General features: G+C 43.7%; 1 protein-coding gene across 6 annotated transcripts in view; it reads left to right on the forward strand.

Annotated features, from left to right (window-relative positions):
- The window catches only part of ABLIM1 (actin binding LIM protein 1), a 310,327-nt gene that overhangs the window by 161,337 nt on the left and 128,967 nt on the right, over nucleotides 1-20,023 (forward strand). For all 6 annotated transcript variants that reach the window (XR_014789481.1, XR_014789480.1, XR_014789479.1 and 3 more), the window contains exons 3-4: nucleotides 491-674; nucleotides 2,809-2,918. Coding sequence is in view for 1 of the 6 variants with exons in the window: in XM_084846146.1 (XP_084702272.1) it covers nucleotides 491-674; nucleotides 2,809-2,918 (294 nt within the window). In the remaining 5 variants the exon portion in view is untranslated. The remainder of the gene's footprint in view (nucleotides 1-490; nucleotides 675-2,808; nucleotides 2,919-20,023) is intronic.

Consider the following 20,023-nt stretch of genomic DNA (forward strand, 5'->3'; position numbering starts at 1 on the left):
ATTAATATGGGGCAAGAGAAAGGAGAAGGAGGATCTGACAACTGCAGTTGGATTTTTAATATTATTGCTACTATTACAATTACATTTTATCATAAGCCATTCTGCGATCATGCAGAGAAGGCGGAGTATAAATGTAATGCATAATATAGCCTTCCCCAACCTGGTGCTGTCCAAGTGAGTTGCAGTCCAACACACCTGCTTGGCACAGGTTGGGGAAGGCTGGTATAATAGGATAACAGTGATTATTTTCATTCCAACTGATATCTGCTGGGATATACAACCAGGTGGCTCCAAACGGCTTCCACTGTGTTGCTCTGATAATTGACTGCAAAGTCATGTCTACTACCTATGTGGGCTGCCATTGGCATCCCACCGTCCCTTTCATAACATTGTATCTCGCCACCCGCTCATGAACTGCCCTATTTTCTAAATCCTTCATGCTTTATTTATTAACTCATTTGTTCTTGTTTGCTGCTTGTTTTCCCCACAGTGTGCGGGTGCGACTTGGCTCAAGGTGGCTTTTTCATTAAGAATGGGGAATACCTTTGCACTGTGGATTACCAGCGTATGTACGGGACCCGATGCAACGGCTGTGCGGAGTTTGTGGAAGGAGAAGTTGTGACGGCTCTTGGGAAAACCTATCACCCGAACTGCTTTGCCTGCACTGTGTGCAAGTAAGTCAGCTGATGTTGGATATACAATTAAGAGATCATGAACAGTACAAATGTAAAGAAAAAAACATGAGATAAGATATTACATAGATATTAAGATATTAATATCTAGATTATAGATTATAAACTTTAGATGTTCAAAAACATATAAGTTATAGACTAAGATGTATAATTAGTGAATTCCTTTGTTTCTTTAGCGATTTTGATTTATTACTATGTATGTTCTTCTTTTCGTTGCCTTTATTTTGTTAACTTTATTTCAAAATAAAATAAAATTTCATGATAAAAAAAATGGCAATCAACCCTCTCCCCTGTACCATTTTTCTACTGTTTTCCCCTGAAACTGAAATGACAGAACTGGTTTTATACTTTATTTTAATGTTTTTAAAAAAATTTGCGATACCACCCAGAGAGCTTTGGCTGTGGGGCAGTATAGAAGTATAATGAATGCATGAATGCATGAATGAATGAATGAATGAACAATATCTCTCTCCTATCCCTGAGGTGGAAGGCAAATATGATTCCCTGGATGTATTTTCATTTTCCATTAATTATATTGTAAGAAGTATTTACTAGTTATTCTACTGTAAGGGGTTAAAGTGTGGATGTAATCTTGAACACACCTGATCTTGTCTGATTGTAGAAGCTAAGCAGGGTCATTCCTGGTCAATACTTGGATGGGAGACTGTCTGCGAATATCAGGTGCTGTAGATTTTTTCTCAGGACAGGAGTGGAGAACCTGTGGCCTTCCAGATGTTGTTGGATTCCAGTTTCCTTTAGCCCCAGCCAGTACAGCTAACGGTCAAGGGGTGGTGGGAGTTGTAGTCCAACATCATCTGGAGGGCCACAGGTTCCCTATCTCTGTCCCAAGGAGAAACACCATAGCTCTGTAGTAGAGCAGAGCTTTGCATGCAAAAGGTCCAGGTTCAATCCCTGGCATCTTTAGGTAGGGGCTGGAAAGAACTCGTGCCATTTCCAGGCAATTTAGACAGTGCTAAACTAGATGGACCAATTATTTGACTTAGTATAAAGCAGCAACCTATATTCCAACTTATGTCCAGTGTTGGCCTGATTGGAGCCTAACCAGTTTTGCTGAGCACTGGAACTAACCTGTCAATTGCTTTGCAGCTTTCCATTGGCCACGGGTGAGAAATTGTGATTTAATGTTTTCCATGGTAGCCACAAGGCTTGTGAATGCCTCTTGATATCAGTTTGCGATGAACTCAACTCCCTTTGCATAAAGAGAAATAGCTCAGCTGGCTCTAAGGACAGAAATGCAAGGAGTACTTCACTGACAAGCCCTAGCTACCTAGTCTGGTGTCCCACAGGCAGCTTTCTCCTAGACCCTTGCAGCCAGATTTAGAGCAATGCTGTTCTCCAGCTTTGCTTTCTGGGGTTGTATCCCATCTAACAATGCAGATGTTGGCAGAGTCGAGATAGAGTTTGCTACTCCAAGGTGAACTATACCACTGTGACTGTTAAGAAGAATAGAAACTACTCAGATATCAGGTTTGTTGCTTACATCAGTTGTAGAATGTGAGCTATCTGATTTACTTGAGCTAACTTCTGCGAAAAAAAGTGGGAGAGTTTGCTATTCCAAAATATCAAATAGTGCCAAGTGGTTCGTTTTCACATGAGCTTAGAAAGTGCCAGTCTAACCTTCCCCAATTTGGTGCCTTCCAGATGTTTTGGACTACAACTCCCAGCATTCCTGACCATTGGGTATGTTGGCTGGGACTGATGGGAGTTAAAGTCCAAAACATCTGGAGGGCACCAGATTGGAGAAGGCTGCACTAGTCAGTGGGCATATTTCCCAAATGAAAATGTTCATGTATGCTAGGCTTAAAAACCACAACACCTCTCTCTACGGCTTCTGTGATAGCTTTGCTTCAAAAAAGATATCACTCAGTCTCATCTAACATCAGCTTCTCTCACAGTGGAGGTGCATTTAGTTTTTGGATTTCTTCCAAATGCCTGCCTTTGCCAGTGTTACATTTTGAACATTTTTGGCCCATGCTCCTGCAAGATATTGATTTGCACCAAAGGCGGCGGCTGAAGAGAGATGGGAAAGAGATGGAGAAAATGAAACCGCAGGGATAACCTTGCATTGAAATCCTTCTCTCCTTTCACTCTCCAGACGTCCTTTCCCACCAGGAGACCGGGTTACCTTTAATGGACGAGACTGTCTCTGTCAAATGTGTGCTCAGCCAATGTCATCCAGTCCAAAAGAACTCTCCAGTTCCAGCAGTAAGTACTCTATATGCTTTCCTAAGCTCCAAAATAAATCGAAAGCCTGGATATCTTGTTCTCTATTTTGTGTAATTTGTTCTGTCTAACCTGAGCAGTGCTGACTTTTGCTGGGATTCAGTTCTACCTTCTGGAAATCTGGATTTGTAAGAAACCACTCTCAAAGCACAGACTGCTCCTTTTTATTTAACTATGTACAGGGAAAGTATTTTATGAATTTGTCTCTTGAGCAGTTTCTGCAGTTTCTTTTCATTCAAAAGGCATTATAATCCCTCTGTTCTTTTGTTTATGGATGTTCAAAGATAATCAAACTGAGTTTTGCCATGCTTGAAATAGCAGAGGTATAGACACTGAGATTCCTATTAAAGCGGTGTCAAGAAAAATGTGCAATGTTTTAAGTAATTGCCTCTTTCAAAAGAAAAACAAAATCTGAAAATGGTAAGTTGTAAGTGGTAAGAAGAGATCCCATAGGTTCCTTATTGTGATGGAAAATTCATGTTTAATTAACTTTTAAAAGCTGATCTCTGTGCATCATGGGTGTTTTCTTTTCAAAGTCGTGTCTTCTCACAATTCTCAGCTTTTGGAGACTAAGCCAGAAAAAAACCCCAAAACCAGAGCTTCCACTGTGGAACAACTGAACACTATGTACATCTGTTCTATAGCAGTTGAAACTCCTGAGATTTTGGTCCTGTCAGTACCTGGACAGATGGGAAAAACAAACAGTAAAACTATAGAGTTTTACTGGAATTTCCAGTGGTGTACTTTGCATTTTGGTTACCATTTCTAAGGGGGTGTCTCCATAAGTGATTTACTCCGAGCTGGCTGCGTTTGGAGGTCGTTAGGGATATATGATGATGTGGCCATCCAGCAGCCACCCCGGAACTTATCAGGAAAAACTGGATTTCCTGAGACTGCTTAAAGTCTGATTCTTTTCCTTAAGTCGGGTTCTCCCCGGTATAGTTGCTGTGTGCCCCAATCCCTGCATTTACCTTGGGTATGCTAGCCCTGCCCAGGGGGCTGCCTTTCACTGTGACCACTGTGATCAAGGGATGTTTCCTGTGTATTTCCCATCCCTACAAAAACCAGTTAGTGTCTACTCAGAAGTAACTCCCATTGTGGTCAGTGAGGCTTGTCCCCTGAATGTGCACATCAGAGTTTACAGAGATCCCCCCTGAATTAAAATAGCACATTTTAAAGCACTAATTCCCTAAAGGCTGTAAAGCGCTTTCTCAAAGCTGCAACTCTCCCTTGTTTTGTTTATTGCCATTTGATAGTAACTACTTCCACCTCCAATCATCCCGATCCTGTGCAGCATTCGGTTAGAAAGGGCTCTGGGTTCCCATCCGTTTGTGTTCCCTGTCCCTCCCAGCACAAACATATGTCTGTCTATTCAGGAGTAACTTCCATTGTTACTCCCAAGAACTACAGTACAGAACAGTACAAAACTCAATGAGGCTTGTCCCCACACTGCGCGCTCCCGAGATTCCCATGAATTGAAATAATGCATTTAGAGAGCCTAAGAGAACAATCCTATGGCCGCTAGTCAGTGGCTAGATGGCCATAAGATATGAGATTTTCCGGGAATTGACCTCAGAGCCCGTGCTCCGAGGTGGGTTCCCAGAGACCCAACCTTCCTCCCCTTCTGCACTGCCTCGCAAGCAGTGCAGAACAGCTCCGCACTTGGAAGAGGAGCACGGAGCAGCCAAAACGGGGCATTCTGTGGGGCGTTCCGGGGCAGGGAAGGCGGAAATGTCGTCCGGCAGCCTCCTCCCGTGCTCTGCCTTCCCGTGGCTAGACAGCTGACATCCTTCACTGATTGCAGCAGGGCAGCTAGAACACAGTGTTCCTTTCATGATTGTCGGTGGGGGCGGGCGGGAAGAGGGAGAGAAAGAAAATGATTACTGTGGATACAGGGGAGGAAATCTCCCAGGATTTTATCAAAGCGGGGAGAGCCCGGATGGGGGGAAGCCTCTCTTATTAGTTGAGCAGCCCCTTCCAGTCAGATGACTTCACTCCCCACTCAGAAGTATGTTCTATGAAGCGACTGTGATACACTTACTCATGGAGCCCTGCTCAGACCAAAGCCGTCTCCTTGAAAAATTCAGGTCAGCCACAATCGGCTTCTTCTTCCATCTCCTTCTGTTGTCATGGAGAAACCCGTAAATGCAACCATTTCACCTTTCCTGCCACTTAAAAAAAGAAACCCTCTGAAAACTGCTTAGGTTTAGGATGGTGATGTGTGATCACCCATTTCTTCCTTCTTGGTACTACAGGGTGTTTTCAAGGGCATAATGAAATAACAGTTCTTTACACTTATAAAATTGGGGAAAATATCACAGTTGTAATTTTACACATGGTAGGAATATGAGTTGTGGGGTGGTTTTTGTTTTAAGGAAAGTCAAAGTTTCCTCGAAGACAGATTATGAGTTTTGAAACACCAATTCCACAGTTTCAGAAGTTGCAGAGAACTCTCATACTTGACTTTTAATGCTGTTTGAAAGTACTTAAATAAGGTCAGGTTATTTTAATGCTTTGGCTATTGGGCAGTATAGAAATGTAATAAACAAATAAATAAAGATGCTAAAAATTTGTCAACTCAGAAATTTAACAGGAAATCTTTTATTTGTTGGGGGGGGGTATGAATGATTACCAACATTTCCTGACGATTGTGTTAGGATTTGTAGCAGCAAAATAAATATGCAGTTCTGTAATCTAAATAAGTATTCTTTTGGAGATACCCACATTCATATCACAGAAATGTAAATATGTGTAGGCGCATCACAGTGGGCATGTTGTGGTGTGTGTCTAAAAGTGGGTACGTTGGAAATGAAATTATGCTGTATAGATAAAAATTTCTGAAGGTTTTGATCATCCTTTGTCAGTGTTAGAATGGTATATCAAATAGTGCTAAGGTCTGCTAAGAAAACATCATACAAATATAGCTACAGAATAAAGTTCAGAGTTTAGTAAACAAACTTTGGGAGGAATAGTAATTGGCAAACATTTTTTTCCACAATAAAGGTTCCTCACTTCCCTTCTGATGTCAGGATTCCTAGTTCCCAGCTCTCACAAATGAATTTTAATTAATGTAAAATATTCCAGATTTGATGCTTCATTCCAAAGCAGTAAGCCACAATTGCCATCCATCCTCCTTCTCCTTTGAAGTAATGTTTTGTGCTGTAGTCCTATTCAGAAGTAAATCTCTTTTATAGGATGTGTGTCTGTTCCTTGGTTATTTGCTGTTAAATAGATTAGCAAGAAAGCTTATTTAAGAAAGGAAGGTGGGGAAAGAAGGAAGCGAAACTTTTAGGATTGCTTTAGTTGTGGATCCTAGATGAAAATGTATCTGCCACTGGAGGTTTCAATACACAGGCTAAATGGGTTAAACCTCTCAATAAAGATGATACTCCTATCATTGCAGACTTCAGTAATATAATCAGAGTGGAAATCTCTCAATTTTTTGTCTAGACTTTTCTGGATCTATATTCTTCCTGTAATCTTTTTACATATTTAGTGAATTTCCTCTGCTCCTAACACCATCTTTAATATGTAATAGTTATTTCTTTGGGAAGAGACCCCCACCCCCACCCATCTTCCTTGTCTTTACCTCTTCTATTTGACCATGGTCTCCTGCTCCACTACAGGTGTTGATTTGCATAGAAATGCTAGGACAATGGTGTTATCACCAATTACTGTTGTGAATAGTCTCACTGTTTATTTTGCTTACATTCAAGTTTAAATTGAATTGTTGCAGACTGCTTTTTACATTTCATTGCCATTTGATGCCACCATGTTTTCTCTCTCTCAAACACTATATACCCGCCAACTGAGGATAACACTTTTGAAGTAATTTCAAACCCAACCTGATGAATTAATGCCATCATTGTCATAGATGAGATCTGAAGCTAACTTCTTGCAAATTATTCAAAGGAACTACTGGTTGTCTTCCAGTTCCTAAACTTTATATAATTTGATTCTGTTACATTGACTGAGAGGTTTATAAAGATCCATGAGACTTACTGGGAGGAATAGCCTTTTAAGGGCAGGGATGGGGAATCACTCGCTCATGGGCTGGATATGGCCCACTGGGATTCCGCAGCCATCCCACTAGCTTCTTCCCCAGGCCCTGCCCCATTCCTGGAAGGATTGGGAAAAGCAGCCTCCCTTTCTCAATGTGCAGCAGGGGGAAGCTTTTCATCTCCGATCAGCTGCTGATTAGAGATAAGAGCTTTTCCCTGCAGGGAAGAGGGGGTGGAGCCTGGGGAGGAAGCTGATGAGTGATTTAGCCCTGCTTACTTCTGAGGCTTTCCCTGCTTACTTGAGGGTAGACACACAGAGCCTTGCCATGCTTACTTAATGAGTAAGCATGCTGCTCCTGCTTACATCTGATAGACATGCAGAGGCTTGTTAGCTGGGATGCTGTTTGAAAGTGCTGCTGAGTGATTCAGTCCTGCTAACTTGTAAGCAGACATGCTGAGGCTTGGTATTTGGGTTGCTAGTTGCTCACTTAGTGAAGACTTAGGGCAATTTCACACGAGCATGTTCACCCCTCACTGACTATAGTATTAGGAGATGGCTTGAATGTGTGAAAAACCTTACAAATCAAGCACTATAGACAAAGCTTTCATACTTCCTCACAAGATCTCAAGTATAACACTTCTTAATTGAAACAATTCACATGCCCCATCTAATGTTTGGCTAGTTATCAGAGCAATTTTCAATAACTGAAAGATGCTGATGTCTCGACTTTACAGTAGCTGAACCTCAGAAAATCAGAATAGTTTCCCCAAGGTTGAGGGGGCAAGACAGAGAACTGAAGCTCTGTGATCCTGAATTCCTGACCAGCACTCTTTCTCCTGCCCCATTTTCATTAAGTATATACCTGGAGTGCTTATTTAACTTGGTCAGTCAAATATAGCAACTTCGGAACTCATGTTTCCCTTCGGGTTGGTTATATGTTCAGAGGGTGAATCAGGAGCCGAAGTGATTTGAAAAAGAGTTTTTATTTGTATCCAATGTGAGTCCTACTTGTAGTCGACCCACTGAACTGGATGGGACTCAAGTTAGCCATGACTTAGTCATTACAATGGGTCTGCTCTAAGTAGGACTAACATTGGATTGTTGTTGTTGTTTATTCGGTCAGTCGCTTCCGACTCTTCATGACTTCATGGACCAGCCCACGCCAGAGCTTCCTGTCAGCCGTCGCCACCCCCAGCTCCACCAACGTCGAGTCTGTCACCTTCAGAATATCATCCATCCATCTTGCCTTTGGTCGGCCCCTCTTTCTTTTGCCTTCCACTTTCCCTAGCATCAGCATCTTCTCCAGGGTATCCTGTCTTCTCATGATGTGGCCAAAGTACTTCAGTTTTGCCTTGAATATCATTCCCTCAAGTGAGCAGTCTGGCTTGATTTCCTGGAGTATGGACTGGTTTGATCTTCTTGCAGTCCAAGGCACTCTCAGAATTTTCCTCCAGCACCACAGTTCAACAGCATCGATCTTCCTTCGCTCAGCCTTCCTTATGGTCCAGCTCTCGCAGCCATAGGTTACTACGGGGAATACCATTGCTTAAACTATGTGGACCTTTGTTGTCAGTGTGATGTCTCTGCTCTTCACTATTTTATCAAGATTTGTCATTGCTCTCCTCCCAAGAAGTAAACGTCTTCTGATTTCCTGGCTGCAGTCAGCGTCTGCAGTAATCTTTGCGCCTAGAAAGACAAAGTCTGTCACTGCCTCCACGTTTTCTCCCTCTATTTGCCAGTTATCAATCAAGCTGGTTGCCATAATCTTGGTTTTTTTGAGGTTTAACTGCAACCCAGCTTTTGCACTGTCTTCTTTCACCTTCGTCATGAGGTTCCTCAGCTCCTCCTCGCTTTCAGCCATCAAAGTGGTACCATCAGCATATCTGAGATTGTTAATGTTTCTTCCAGCGATTTTAACTCCAGCCTTGGGTTCATCAAGCCCAGCACGTTGCGTGATGTGTTCTGTGTACGGGTTGAATAGGTAGGGTGAGAGTATACAACCCTGCTGTACTCCTTTCCCAATCTTAAACCAGTCCATTGTTCCGTGGTCTGTTCTTACCATTGCTACTTGGTCGTTATACAGATTCCTCAGGAGGCAGACAAGATGACTTGGTATCCCCATCCCACCAAGAACTTGCCACAATTTGTTATGATCCACACAGTCAAAGGCTTTAGAATAGTCAATAAAACAGAAATTGATGTTTTTCTGAAACTCCCTGGCTTTCTCCATTATCCAGCGGATATTGGCAATTTGGTCTCTAGTTCCTCTGCCTTTTCTAAACCCAGCTTGTACATCTGGCAATTCTCGTTCCATGAAATGCTGGAGTCTACCTTGCAAGATCTTGAGCATTACCTTACTGGCATGTGAAATAAGTGCCACTGTTTGATAGTTTGAACATTCTTTGGTGCTTCCCTTTTTTGGTATGGGGATATAAGTTGATTTTTTCCAATCTGATGGCCATTCTTGTGTTTTCCAAATTTGCTGGCATATGGCATGCATCACCTTGACAGCATCATCTTGCAAGATTTTAAACAGTTCAGCTGGGATACCATCATCTCCTGCTGCCTTGTTATTAGCAATGCTTCTTAAGGCCCATTCAACCTCACTCTTCAGGATGTCAGGCTCTAGCTCACTGACCACACTGTCAAATCTATCCCCGATATTATTATGCTTCCTATACAGATCTTCCGTATATTCTTTCACCTTTTCTTGATCTCTTCTGCTTCTGTTAGGTCCTTGCCATCTTTGTTTTGGATCATACCCATTTTTGCCTGAAATTTACCTCCGATGTTTCTAATTTTCTGGAAGAGGTCTCTTGTCCTTCCAGTTCTATTATCTTCTTCTGCTTCCGTGCATTGCTTGTTTAAAAATAATTCCTTATCTCTGGAATTTTGCGTTTAATTGGGCATATCTCCCCCTATCACTGTTGCCATTTGCTTTCCTTCTTTCTTGGGCTGCTTCCAGTGTCTCAGCAGACAGCCATCTTGTCTTCTTGGTTTTCTTTTTCTTTGGGGCGTTTTTTGTTGCCGCCTCCTGAACAACTTCTGCTATGGACAGAAGTTGCGAACTTCTGTCCATAGTTCTTCTGGGACCCTATCTACTAAATCTAGTCCCTTAAATCTATTCTTCACCTCCACTGCATATTCATTAGGAATATTAGTGAGCTCACATCTAACTGATCTGTGGGTCTTCCCTATTCTCTTTAGTCTGATTCTAAATTGTGCAATAAGAAGTTCGTGATCTGAACTACAATCAGCTCTAGGTCTTGTTTTTACCAACTGCATAGATGTCGCCACCTTTGGCTACAAAGGATGTAGTTAATCTGATTTCGGTGTCGACCATCTGTGGTGAAGTCCATGTATAAAGTCGTCTCTTAGGTTGTTGGAAGAGAGTGTTTGTTATGCACAGTGAGTTGTCTTGGCAAAATTCTATCAGCCTATGACCTGCTTCATTTTGTTCTCCCAGACCATGCTTGCCTGTAATTCCAGGTGTCGTTTGACTACCCACCTTAGCATTCCAGTCTCCTGTAATGAAAATAACATCTTTTTTTGGCATACTATCCAGTAGGTGCTGCAGATCCTCATACAACTCATCTACTTCTGCTTCTTCAGCATCTATGGTTGGGGCATATATTTGGATCACTGTGATGTTAAATGGCTTACCCTGAATTCGAATTGAGATCATTCTGTCGTTTTTTGGATTGTATCCAAGCACTGCTTTAGCCACTTTATTATTAATTATGAAGGCTACTCCATTTCTTCTGTGGTCCTCTTGTCCACAGTAGTAGATCTGGTGGTCATTTGATGTGAAGTGGCCCATTCCAGTCCATTTCAGTTCACTGACACCCAAAATGTCTATATTTAATCTTGACATCTCCCCAATAATCACATCCAATTTGCCCTGGCTCATAGATCTTACATTCCAGGTTCCTATGGTGTGTTGATCTTTAGAACATCGGATTCATCATTCACCACCAGCACCATCGGCTGCTAGCCATCCTTTCGGCTTTGAGCTAGCTGCCTCATCACATCTGGGGATAGCTGAACTTATCCTCTGTTCCTCCCCAGGAGCATTTTGACCATCTTCTAGCCTGGGAGTCCCATCTTCTGATGGTATACCGACATATCTCTGGTTGTACTGATCCATTTAGTTTTCATGGCAAGAATACTGGGGTGGGTTGCCGTTTCCTTCCCCAGGGATCATATTTAGTCTGACCTCTCTGCCGTGACCTTCCCGTCTTGGGTGTCCCTTTACGGTTTAGCTCATGACGTCACTGAGGTGCTCAAGCTACAGCACCACGGTAAGGTAACGATCTCCTTTGCTGGAGTAATTGGACATTGGATACAACCTATTAATTGCAATGGCTGGTGGCTGATGCAAATGTCTGTCTGTCTATCATCTATCTATCCATCCATGTCCCCCCACATCATTGATTGCATAGGGTCCCCAATCTGTGTGTACAGCAAACTCCCCCTTTACAGACATTCCCTCTGGATGATCAGGGGGGCGGCATGGAGACAGTGGTTGATGTGACAACAGGGGTGGGGCCAGGGTCATTGCCCTGCTCTCCCATGAGTGGATGAGTGAAAAGGGCTCCTGTCTTGCCATTTTCTCTCCAAGATCCCTCCTCCCTACAAATGTTCTCTAGATATATCAGTCTGCAATGCTACAGACTTTTTGCGTACTTTCAAGTTAATACTTCTATGCTTTGGATTGGACTTCTCCCAACTTTTCTTATTATCTGCCTACTCCAAGTTCCCCCTCCCTACAGATTCCAGCCCCCTCCATGGATGTAATCATATGTTTCCATTTGGTAAGCAATGCAATGTCTTTCGCCAGTTTCAGGAATCTCTCACATGAGAGACAAATGGGAGAAATGAAACGAAAGGATCTTCATTTGTTTATCCGATTTGTTTCTGTATTTTTGTTCATTTCTATTACTTGTATTTTCATTCTTTCATTAGATAGCAAGCTTTTACTTCTGCTGCTTTACTCTAGATGTTCTGCAAGTGATAAACTAAGAATTATAATTAGTGAATTTCTTAATTTCTTAATTTCTTTAGTGTTCTTGTTATATTATTATGTATGTTCTTTTTTGTGGCCTTTATTTTTAAAACTCTATTTTAAAAAAAACAAGTCATGGAAAATTATGGGGAAACTAAACTAACGGGGTGTGTGATTGTTTTGTTTTTCATTTGTTTTAGAAACTAGTGCAGACTCCTAAAAAAAATCTCCCCCACTGGCGCCCAGTTTTTAGAGATCCTACACAACATTTTCTTGCAAATCCCACTTATTATCATTATTACTACATCAATATCTACAATCTGTAGTTGTAGATTAGAATTCCTTTCAACTGAAAAATGTACAAACCTAGAACAGAAGCATAGTCTTGGCAGACTAAACCATCAACTAGTAGTGTCTAAACAAAGAGGTTTTAACCCAAATGGCTCCTTGGTGCAGCAGCTGTATTTTGCAGTGATGAGGACAAGTTTGCTATGGGGTGTGTGGGTGTATGTGTGTGTGTGCTATGAATGTAAACAGTGTTTGCTTTGAAATAAATATGGAGTCTTATGTTCCTTTCTGGGAGCCCAAGAGAAAAAAATAACATGGAATTCTGTGCTCTTTTCTTGGGAACCCCCCCTCCCAAAAAAGAGGTTCAAGCTATAGATGGGCCAGTCACAGTCCAAAAACCCAAGAGAATCCCTTTCCAGATAGGAATTTTGAAGAACCGTCGTGTATCTGCAGCCTCCATTTTGGGAGTGTTGCTGAAAAAGCACCAGAGGCTTTGCAGAGATGATGTTTCGCTACTGGCAGATGCGGTGAAGACATTGTCAACGTTTCTGCAGCCTTTCTGGGGGTCTCCAAAGACTCATGGGGGTAAGATTGTAACCCTGGCTCAGGCACCATAGCTGTGATTTTCATTGGTCTTTGGAGCTATGGAAAAGGATCGGGGCACGGGTCGTGGGGGCTCCGCTTTCCATGATGTCGAAGGGAAACGTTAGTGCAAGCTTCCCCAACCTGGCGCCCCCCAGATGTTCTGGATGACAACTCCATCAGCCCCAGTCAGCATGGCCAGTGGTCAGAGAAGATGGAAACTGTAGGCCGAAACCTATGGAGGGCACTAGGCTGGGGAAGGCTGCGCTAGAAAGTAGTGTTGCTCTTCATCAGAGGCAGGCTCAAAATTGGAACATCTGTAATGGGGAAGGATAAAGTCAGGTTGGAAGGAATGGTGCAGGGTGGGCCACGGAAGTGCCATGGCCTCACATAGCGAGAGTGGGGCTAGGAGCTGTGGTGTGGGCTTAACGTAGTAGGCTAGAAAAGAGGAGAGTGAGTGGGAGAGGATGGGGATGGGGAACAGAAGTGGCTAGAAGTAGGTAGAGTCTTCCTAGGAGAATGGAGCTCAGAAAGGGAGGTGACAGGCCTTTGCTCAGACCACTGTCAGCTGCCGGTGTTTCTGAGAGTGCCAATACTAGACTTTTCCTGTGTTTCCCAGCAACCAAAATGGTTGGACAGAGTCTTTGTCTACCCAACCTTTTAGGTTGCTGGGGAACGTAGGCTATTAGTCACAATTGTCTCCGCACCTGTCAGCTATTTCTATGGTTGAAAAAAAAGCAATGGGAATTGCTTCTGAGTCACTGTGGCTGCACTTTTGAAGGAGCTGGTTGCATATACTGTGAAGAGAATGTAATTGCAGGAATGTGGACAAGCACAGATGGCTCCAGGAACTTCGCGTGAAGTAGGTTTTGAACGTGTGAATTGATCTCCCGTGGTCCTTCTGCATGCCATTCAAGTATCATGTGGAGGGGCAGAGGCACACTCAGTGGCTGTTTCACAACTGGGGGATTCTCTTGCTTTGGAGATCCACCAAAGCCTGCACTTAAGCATCTTCCAGACACATTGCTGAGATCAGCAGTTGACTGGATGATGTGAATAAAATTTAGCTTTAGTCAGACGAGACAGAATTAATGATTGTGCAGAAATTAGAGGACCAGCTAGCTGAGGAAATTCCTGTCCTAGCTAGGGTCACTCTCTCCCTTAACTGGCAGCTTTGTAGTTTGTGGGGTAGTCTTGGGCCAACATTGCTCCAGGATGACCAGGTAGTGACTTGGTTTGTTTTTTACCAGTGTCAGTTGATATACCAGCTATGCATACTGGAAGATAAAAAGACCAAGCTGCTTGACTTTCAGAGTAGATTATGGTAATGTTCCATAATTGTGCCCCCTGTCTTCATGGGGCTGCCCATGAAAGCAGTCCAGAAACTTCAAATGATTCAGTATATCAGGCCATAACTGATGGGTATAAGTTGACATGAACATTCTTTGTTTTGAGACAATTGCATTGGTGGTTACCAGTTCATTTTGGAGCCTAATTCAAGGTGCTAGTTCTGGGTCCTAACTATCTCAGGAAGTATCTTCTCCTGTATGGTTCCCCTCAAGCTGTGAGGTCAGCTGGTAAAGTCCTTCTAAAGGTGTCATCCCTTCCGGATGCTAGTCTGCTATCTATGAAGAACAGAGCCTTTTTATGCTGGCCCCTGAAATGTTGGAATGCCCTGTCATAGGAAGCCAGGTGCCCTCCCTTGTTCCCTTTAGAAGTGGGTGACTTCCAAATATTTATTCTGAAAAGATTTCCCAAGTCTTTTTACAAGTTTTTTCAGCTGCTTTTTAATGTTGGTTTATGTTGTCAGCATGAATTTGTTCTTAGGTAGCTTCCAGATTGTATTTTTGTTTTGTTTTTCAATCAAATTTAAAACAAGTATCTCAGTTAAATCACTGAAATCATGAAACAGGAGCATGAGAGGGGCATTAAACAACTGGGTCAGTTTAGAATACATGGCCATAGCAGGAGTTTAAAGCAGATTAAAGACATGGGGAAACAGAGAAGGATTTGCTGCCCTCCTAAAACTCGAGAGATACACGGTCAGCCAAACCTATGTTGGGAAGGAGTTCCACAATCTGGATGCAACGATCATACAGCCCACTCTCATATCTCTACCAAATGCACCTCTGAAACTGGTGGAACACAGAGCAGGCCCTCAGATGTTGAATGCAACACAGGAGCAAGTTCACATGGGAGGAGGTGGTCTTTCAGACAATTTGGTTCCAAATCCAGATACAAGTTTGTAGGCTTTGTTGTAAAAAGTTGAATGCTTGGTGCAAAATTTACTTGAGTCTCTGGAAAAGTGTAACACAGGGGTGGGAAACCTCAGGCCTGTGGGCCAACTCTGGCTCTCTTGGGATCCCAATCTGGCCCTCTTTGGTTCCCCAGATGGCCAAGTCTCATGTCCCTCAACCACGAATTGGTGCTTTTATGGATGTGTTTTTCTCCATTCTAAAAGGTTGAGATGCCTCTCCTAAGGGTAAGTTACTAGCAGGAAGAGCTTTAACCTATAATATCCTGGTAAATTGGCCCAACCCCTTTGGCCTTTGACCTTGCCCACCACTGGACCTTGGCACTTGGAGAGCTTCTCCAAAATGGAATTTGGCCCTTGGGCTGAAAGAGGTTCAACACCCCTGGTGTAACAGAGCGTGCACCTAACCTACTAATGTCAGCAACTCCCTCAGTTCCTCCTTCTTAACCCACCACATGGCCTGACAAGTGGCACATTTCACCTCTTTTTAGTTTAGTGGGTTATGGAATAAAATCAAGTTGCTTTCTGAATACCGTCTTCCCACAGGGTTACAACACAATACCCATCTGCAAAGTCTTTTTGACTCCTCTCATTGGAAACTTCTATGAAGTGCACGTGCCCCAGTACAAATGGCAAGGCTTTCATGTTTCCCCCCGCCCTTGTTTCTCAACTGTGAAGGAACCTGGGTAATGTGAATGTTGCATTGTTTCTCAGAACTCTGTTTAAAAGAGGATCCAGCTATCTTTGATCAAAACTAGTCCAAGGCTTGGGTTATCTTGGTAACGGTCCCAGATTGCTCTCTAATTGAAATGGAAACCAGGTTTTGTAGCAAAGGCAGAAAACATGGCTTGGTTCTCTGTTCCAAGGATCAGCTCCAAAACATTACCTCTTGCCTGGCAACAGTTTGTGAGTGGAAAGAAGTATCCTCTTTGCCTGAATTGAAGAGTGAAAATCTTCTAAAGGAGCCTTGGATAATGCATACTGTTCCTTTTTTTTTTTTAACAGATACTGCTTATAAGGAACACAACAGAGATGCAAGTTGATAGCACTTGTAGCATCCCTAGAGGTTCTCTTAGGAGCACATTTTGACTCTCCAACCACCCACGTGGCTTTTCATCAAGGTTGTTTCTATGGTTGGGTTTCTATTCTGGCCTTGGCTCCAGGCCACATCTATAGCTTCTCCCTGTGCCTGTATCCCTTTTGTGCATAAATGTCTCCAAAGAGGGAACAACAACATTATGCAGCCAAGATCTTCATTTCTGAGCCATGTTTCATCATGGCTTTCCTCAGTTAAGAATTAATTGCTCTCCAAACCTTCCAAAAATTTGACATATTTTTGGAGAACAGAATAGAATTTGAAAGAGATACAGTGGTTTGAAAGCAAATTTGGTACAGTTCCTCTTGGACATTGAGAAGGATCGACACATCAGGGGTCCAAGGTGTTCTTTGCAACCATTTATGTCCAACCACGGAAAGGGCTTTCCAGTGAGAATACTCCCCCCACCCCCACCTGTATCTCTAGCACATATACAATATTGTTCTCTTACTGAAGATGTATATTAAATCTCCCTACAGAGTACATGTGTTGTTGTTTCCTGAGTTTACTTTAAAGAGCTAGCATTTGATTGCACAATATAATGTTTATAAAATTACACAACTGGCCTGGGGACAAGCCAACACCTCAGAATTAGGCAATAGGCCCAGGTATGCCACAGGATATGTGTTCACACTTTCCATTTTCTTCAGGTCTGAGATTTGCTGATTGTGCTCTTCGAAATCAGTTCTTTTATATGTGCATTTTGAAACAATTACATCAATTAATATAATCCTACCTGGGAACTGATAAAACCCCGAGTAGTTCTGCGGCTTGAGATTTTTTTAATGTTGCCAGTCACATGACACACCCAGGTTCTCTCTTTCATCCTCTTTTTTTGCCTGCCAGGTGTATATAAATGCTTTCTCTGCTCTCTCTCTTGCTCACACACCCTAGCAAAAAATGTTAAAGGGGGAAAAGAAAAGCCTAGAGGTGCCTCAAACATATTGCCCTATTTTGCCCTTGTAATACTCATGTCTCCACGTTGAGTGCTAATGTGCCTAAAAGTTATATGATTAAATATCTGCTTGAGAAAAACAGGTTGCATTCAAGTAAACAAGTTATTCATAGGGAACTGCATTTTGTGGAGTCTGGTGGAATGCTCTGTTCTGTATAATACAGACCTTGAAATCTTGCAGTGATTATTTCTCCCTGAAAGGCTTAATCAAGTCCCTAGACAGGGTCCTGAAGACTAAACATCCTTAGAGTATTGTTTTCTAAACACAGCAATGGAATGTTACCCAGAGAAGGTGAATAAGCAAAATTCTTCAGGAGAATGAAATTCAGCAAGTGCTGCTGTTTTAATGCCCTTGCTGAATTAGAGGGAGGGGCCATAGTTCAGCAGTAGAGCACATACTTTGCATGCAGAAGGTTCCAGTTTCGATCCCTGCCATCTCCAAGTAGAGCTGGAAGAACTCCTGCCTGAAAGCCTGGAGAGCCGTGTCCAGTCAGGGCATCATCACACAAGTCTTTTATTGTGCACTTGTGATGGGTCACTCACAGAAGTTTGTGGGTCCTTTTCACAATGCCATCAACCTCCAGGGCATATCCAGTGGTATTTCCCGGTTATTCCATGTTAAAAAGATCCAGAGATAATGAGGTATTTAAGTATCCTGGATTTTCCCTACTGTGTACATTCCTTGTTGGGTTATTAAACAGCCAGTAGATGGTGCTGTTTCATTGAGATCTGTGGAACATTGAAAATTAAGAACTTTCCATCTCAGCAGTCATGTGGTTGCCGTCTGGGAGCCCGCAGGAAATGCGGAAAGGCTCCACAACAGTAGGACTGAGGTTTTCTCTTTAATGTGGAGACGCCCTCATTGTCAATGATACTGGGCTAAACGGGCCAATGGTCTTACTCAGTATAAGGCAACTTCCTGTGTTGGTAATTGCTATTCTCCTCTGTCCCTATTTTATTTATTTATTTATTTATTATTAAATTTATTAATCACCCATCTGGCTAGTCACCCAGTCACTCTGGGCGATGTACAACATACAATAAAACAGTTTAAAACAATAAAATCCTACAATAAAAACATTTTCTAAAATACCCTAACCGACCCCAAATGCCTGCCTGAACAACCACGTTTTTAATGCATGATGGAAGCTCATTAAAGAGGGGGCATGACGGAGTTCCCTAGGGAGGGAGTTCCACAGAGTGGGGGCCACCACAGAAAAGGCCCTGTCCCTCGTCCCCACCAGTCTAGCTGTCCTGGCTGATGGGACAGAGAGAAGGCCATCCGAGGCTGAACTTGTTAAGCGGCCTGTCTGGTGCTGCTGGAGGTGCTCCTTAAGATAGGCTGGGCCGGAACCATATAGGGTTTTAAAGGTCAAAACCAACACCTTGAATTTGGCCTGGAAAACAACTGGTAACCAGTGCAACTCCTTCAGCACTGGAGTGATGTGATCTCGCCGGCGGCTACCTTTAATCAGGCGAGCCGCCGCGTTCTGTACCAGCTGCAGTTTCCGTCTTCAAGGGTAACCCCACGTACAGGGCATGTACTACCGATGGGAGCAGATGGTCGGGAAGGAAGGGGCGCAGCCGCCGTATCAGATGGAGTTGATACAGCGCTGTCCGGCTCATAGCTGACACCTGAGCCTCCATGGACAGCTGGGAGTCCAAAATGACCCCCAGGCTGCGGACCTGGTCTTTCAAGGGTAGCCGTACCCCATTCAACACCAGGTCAACATCCCTCAGCCTCCTCTTGTCTCCCACCAAAGTACCTCGGTCTTGTCAGGGTTCAGCTTCAGCTTATTCCGCCCCATCCAGCCACTCACCGTCTCCAGACATTTGGACAGGGATTCTACGGCCAACCTTGGTGAAGATTTGAATGAGAGGTAGAGCTGCGTGTCATCCACATGTTGATGACACTGCACCCCAAACCTCCTGATGATAGCCCCCAGCGGCTTCACATAGATGTTAAATAGCATCGGGGAGAGGATGGAACCCTGTGGCACCCCACAAGTGAGTGGCCACGGGTCCGAAACCTCCTCTCCCAGTGCTACCCTCTGGTACCTGCCAAAGAGGAAGGACCGGAACCACCGCAATACGGTGTCTCCAATGCCCAACCCCTCCAGGCGGTCCAGGAGGATACCGTGGTCAACGGTATCAAAAGCCGCTGAGAGGTCGAGGAGAACAAGGAAGGAGCATTCACCCCTATCCAGAGCCCTCCTCATATCATCCACCAAGGCGACCAAGGCCGTTTCTGTCCCATGCCCAGGCCTGAAGCCCGACTGAAATGGGTCTAGATAATCAGTTTCTTCCAAGTGTGCCTTCAACTGCACCGCCACCACCCGCTCAATCACCTTGCCCAAAAATGGCAGATTTGAGACTGGGCGAAAGTTGTTCAGAACTTGAGGATCCAAGGAGGGCTTCTTTAAGAGTGGTTCTTGAGGGCTGATGGCATCACTTCCTCCTCAAGGGAGGCGTTCACCACCGCCTTGATCCCCTCACCCAGTCTCTCTCTGTAGCCCATAATGAGCCAAGATGGGCAAGGATCAAGTAAGCAGGTGGTCGGCCTTACAGATGAAAGCACCTTGTCCACCTCATCAGGAGGAAGAAGCTGGAACCGATCCCACAAAACCGGTTTGCCACAGGCCGCCTCTTTCTCACTAACTGTATCCACAGCGTGCAGAGTAACACACCTAATCTGATCAATTTTATCTGCAAAGTGCCTTGCCAAGGCCTCACAGGAGGCCTTAGAATGCTCCAGTGGTTCAGGAGCCACAGGACCGACCAGGCTCCGGACCACTTGGAACAGCCTCCTGGGACAGCACTCTGCAGACACGATAGAGGCAGCATAATATTCCTTTTTTGCTGCCTTCACCGCCACGTGATAGGCTGAAGATACAGCTCTAGCCCA

Source organism: Heloderma suspectum, chromosome 3 (genome assembly GCF_057233095.1).
Source record: "Heloderma suspectum isolate Gila_16-S chromosome 3, 16-S_ref, whole genome shotgun sequence".
Classification (NCBI taxonomy): Eukaryota; Metazoa; Chordata; class Lepidosauria; order Squamata; family Helodermatidae; genus Heloderma; species Heloderma suspectum.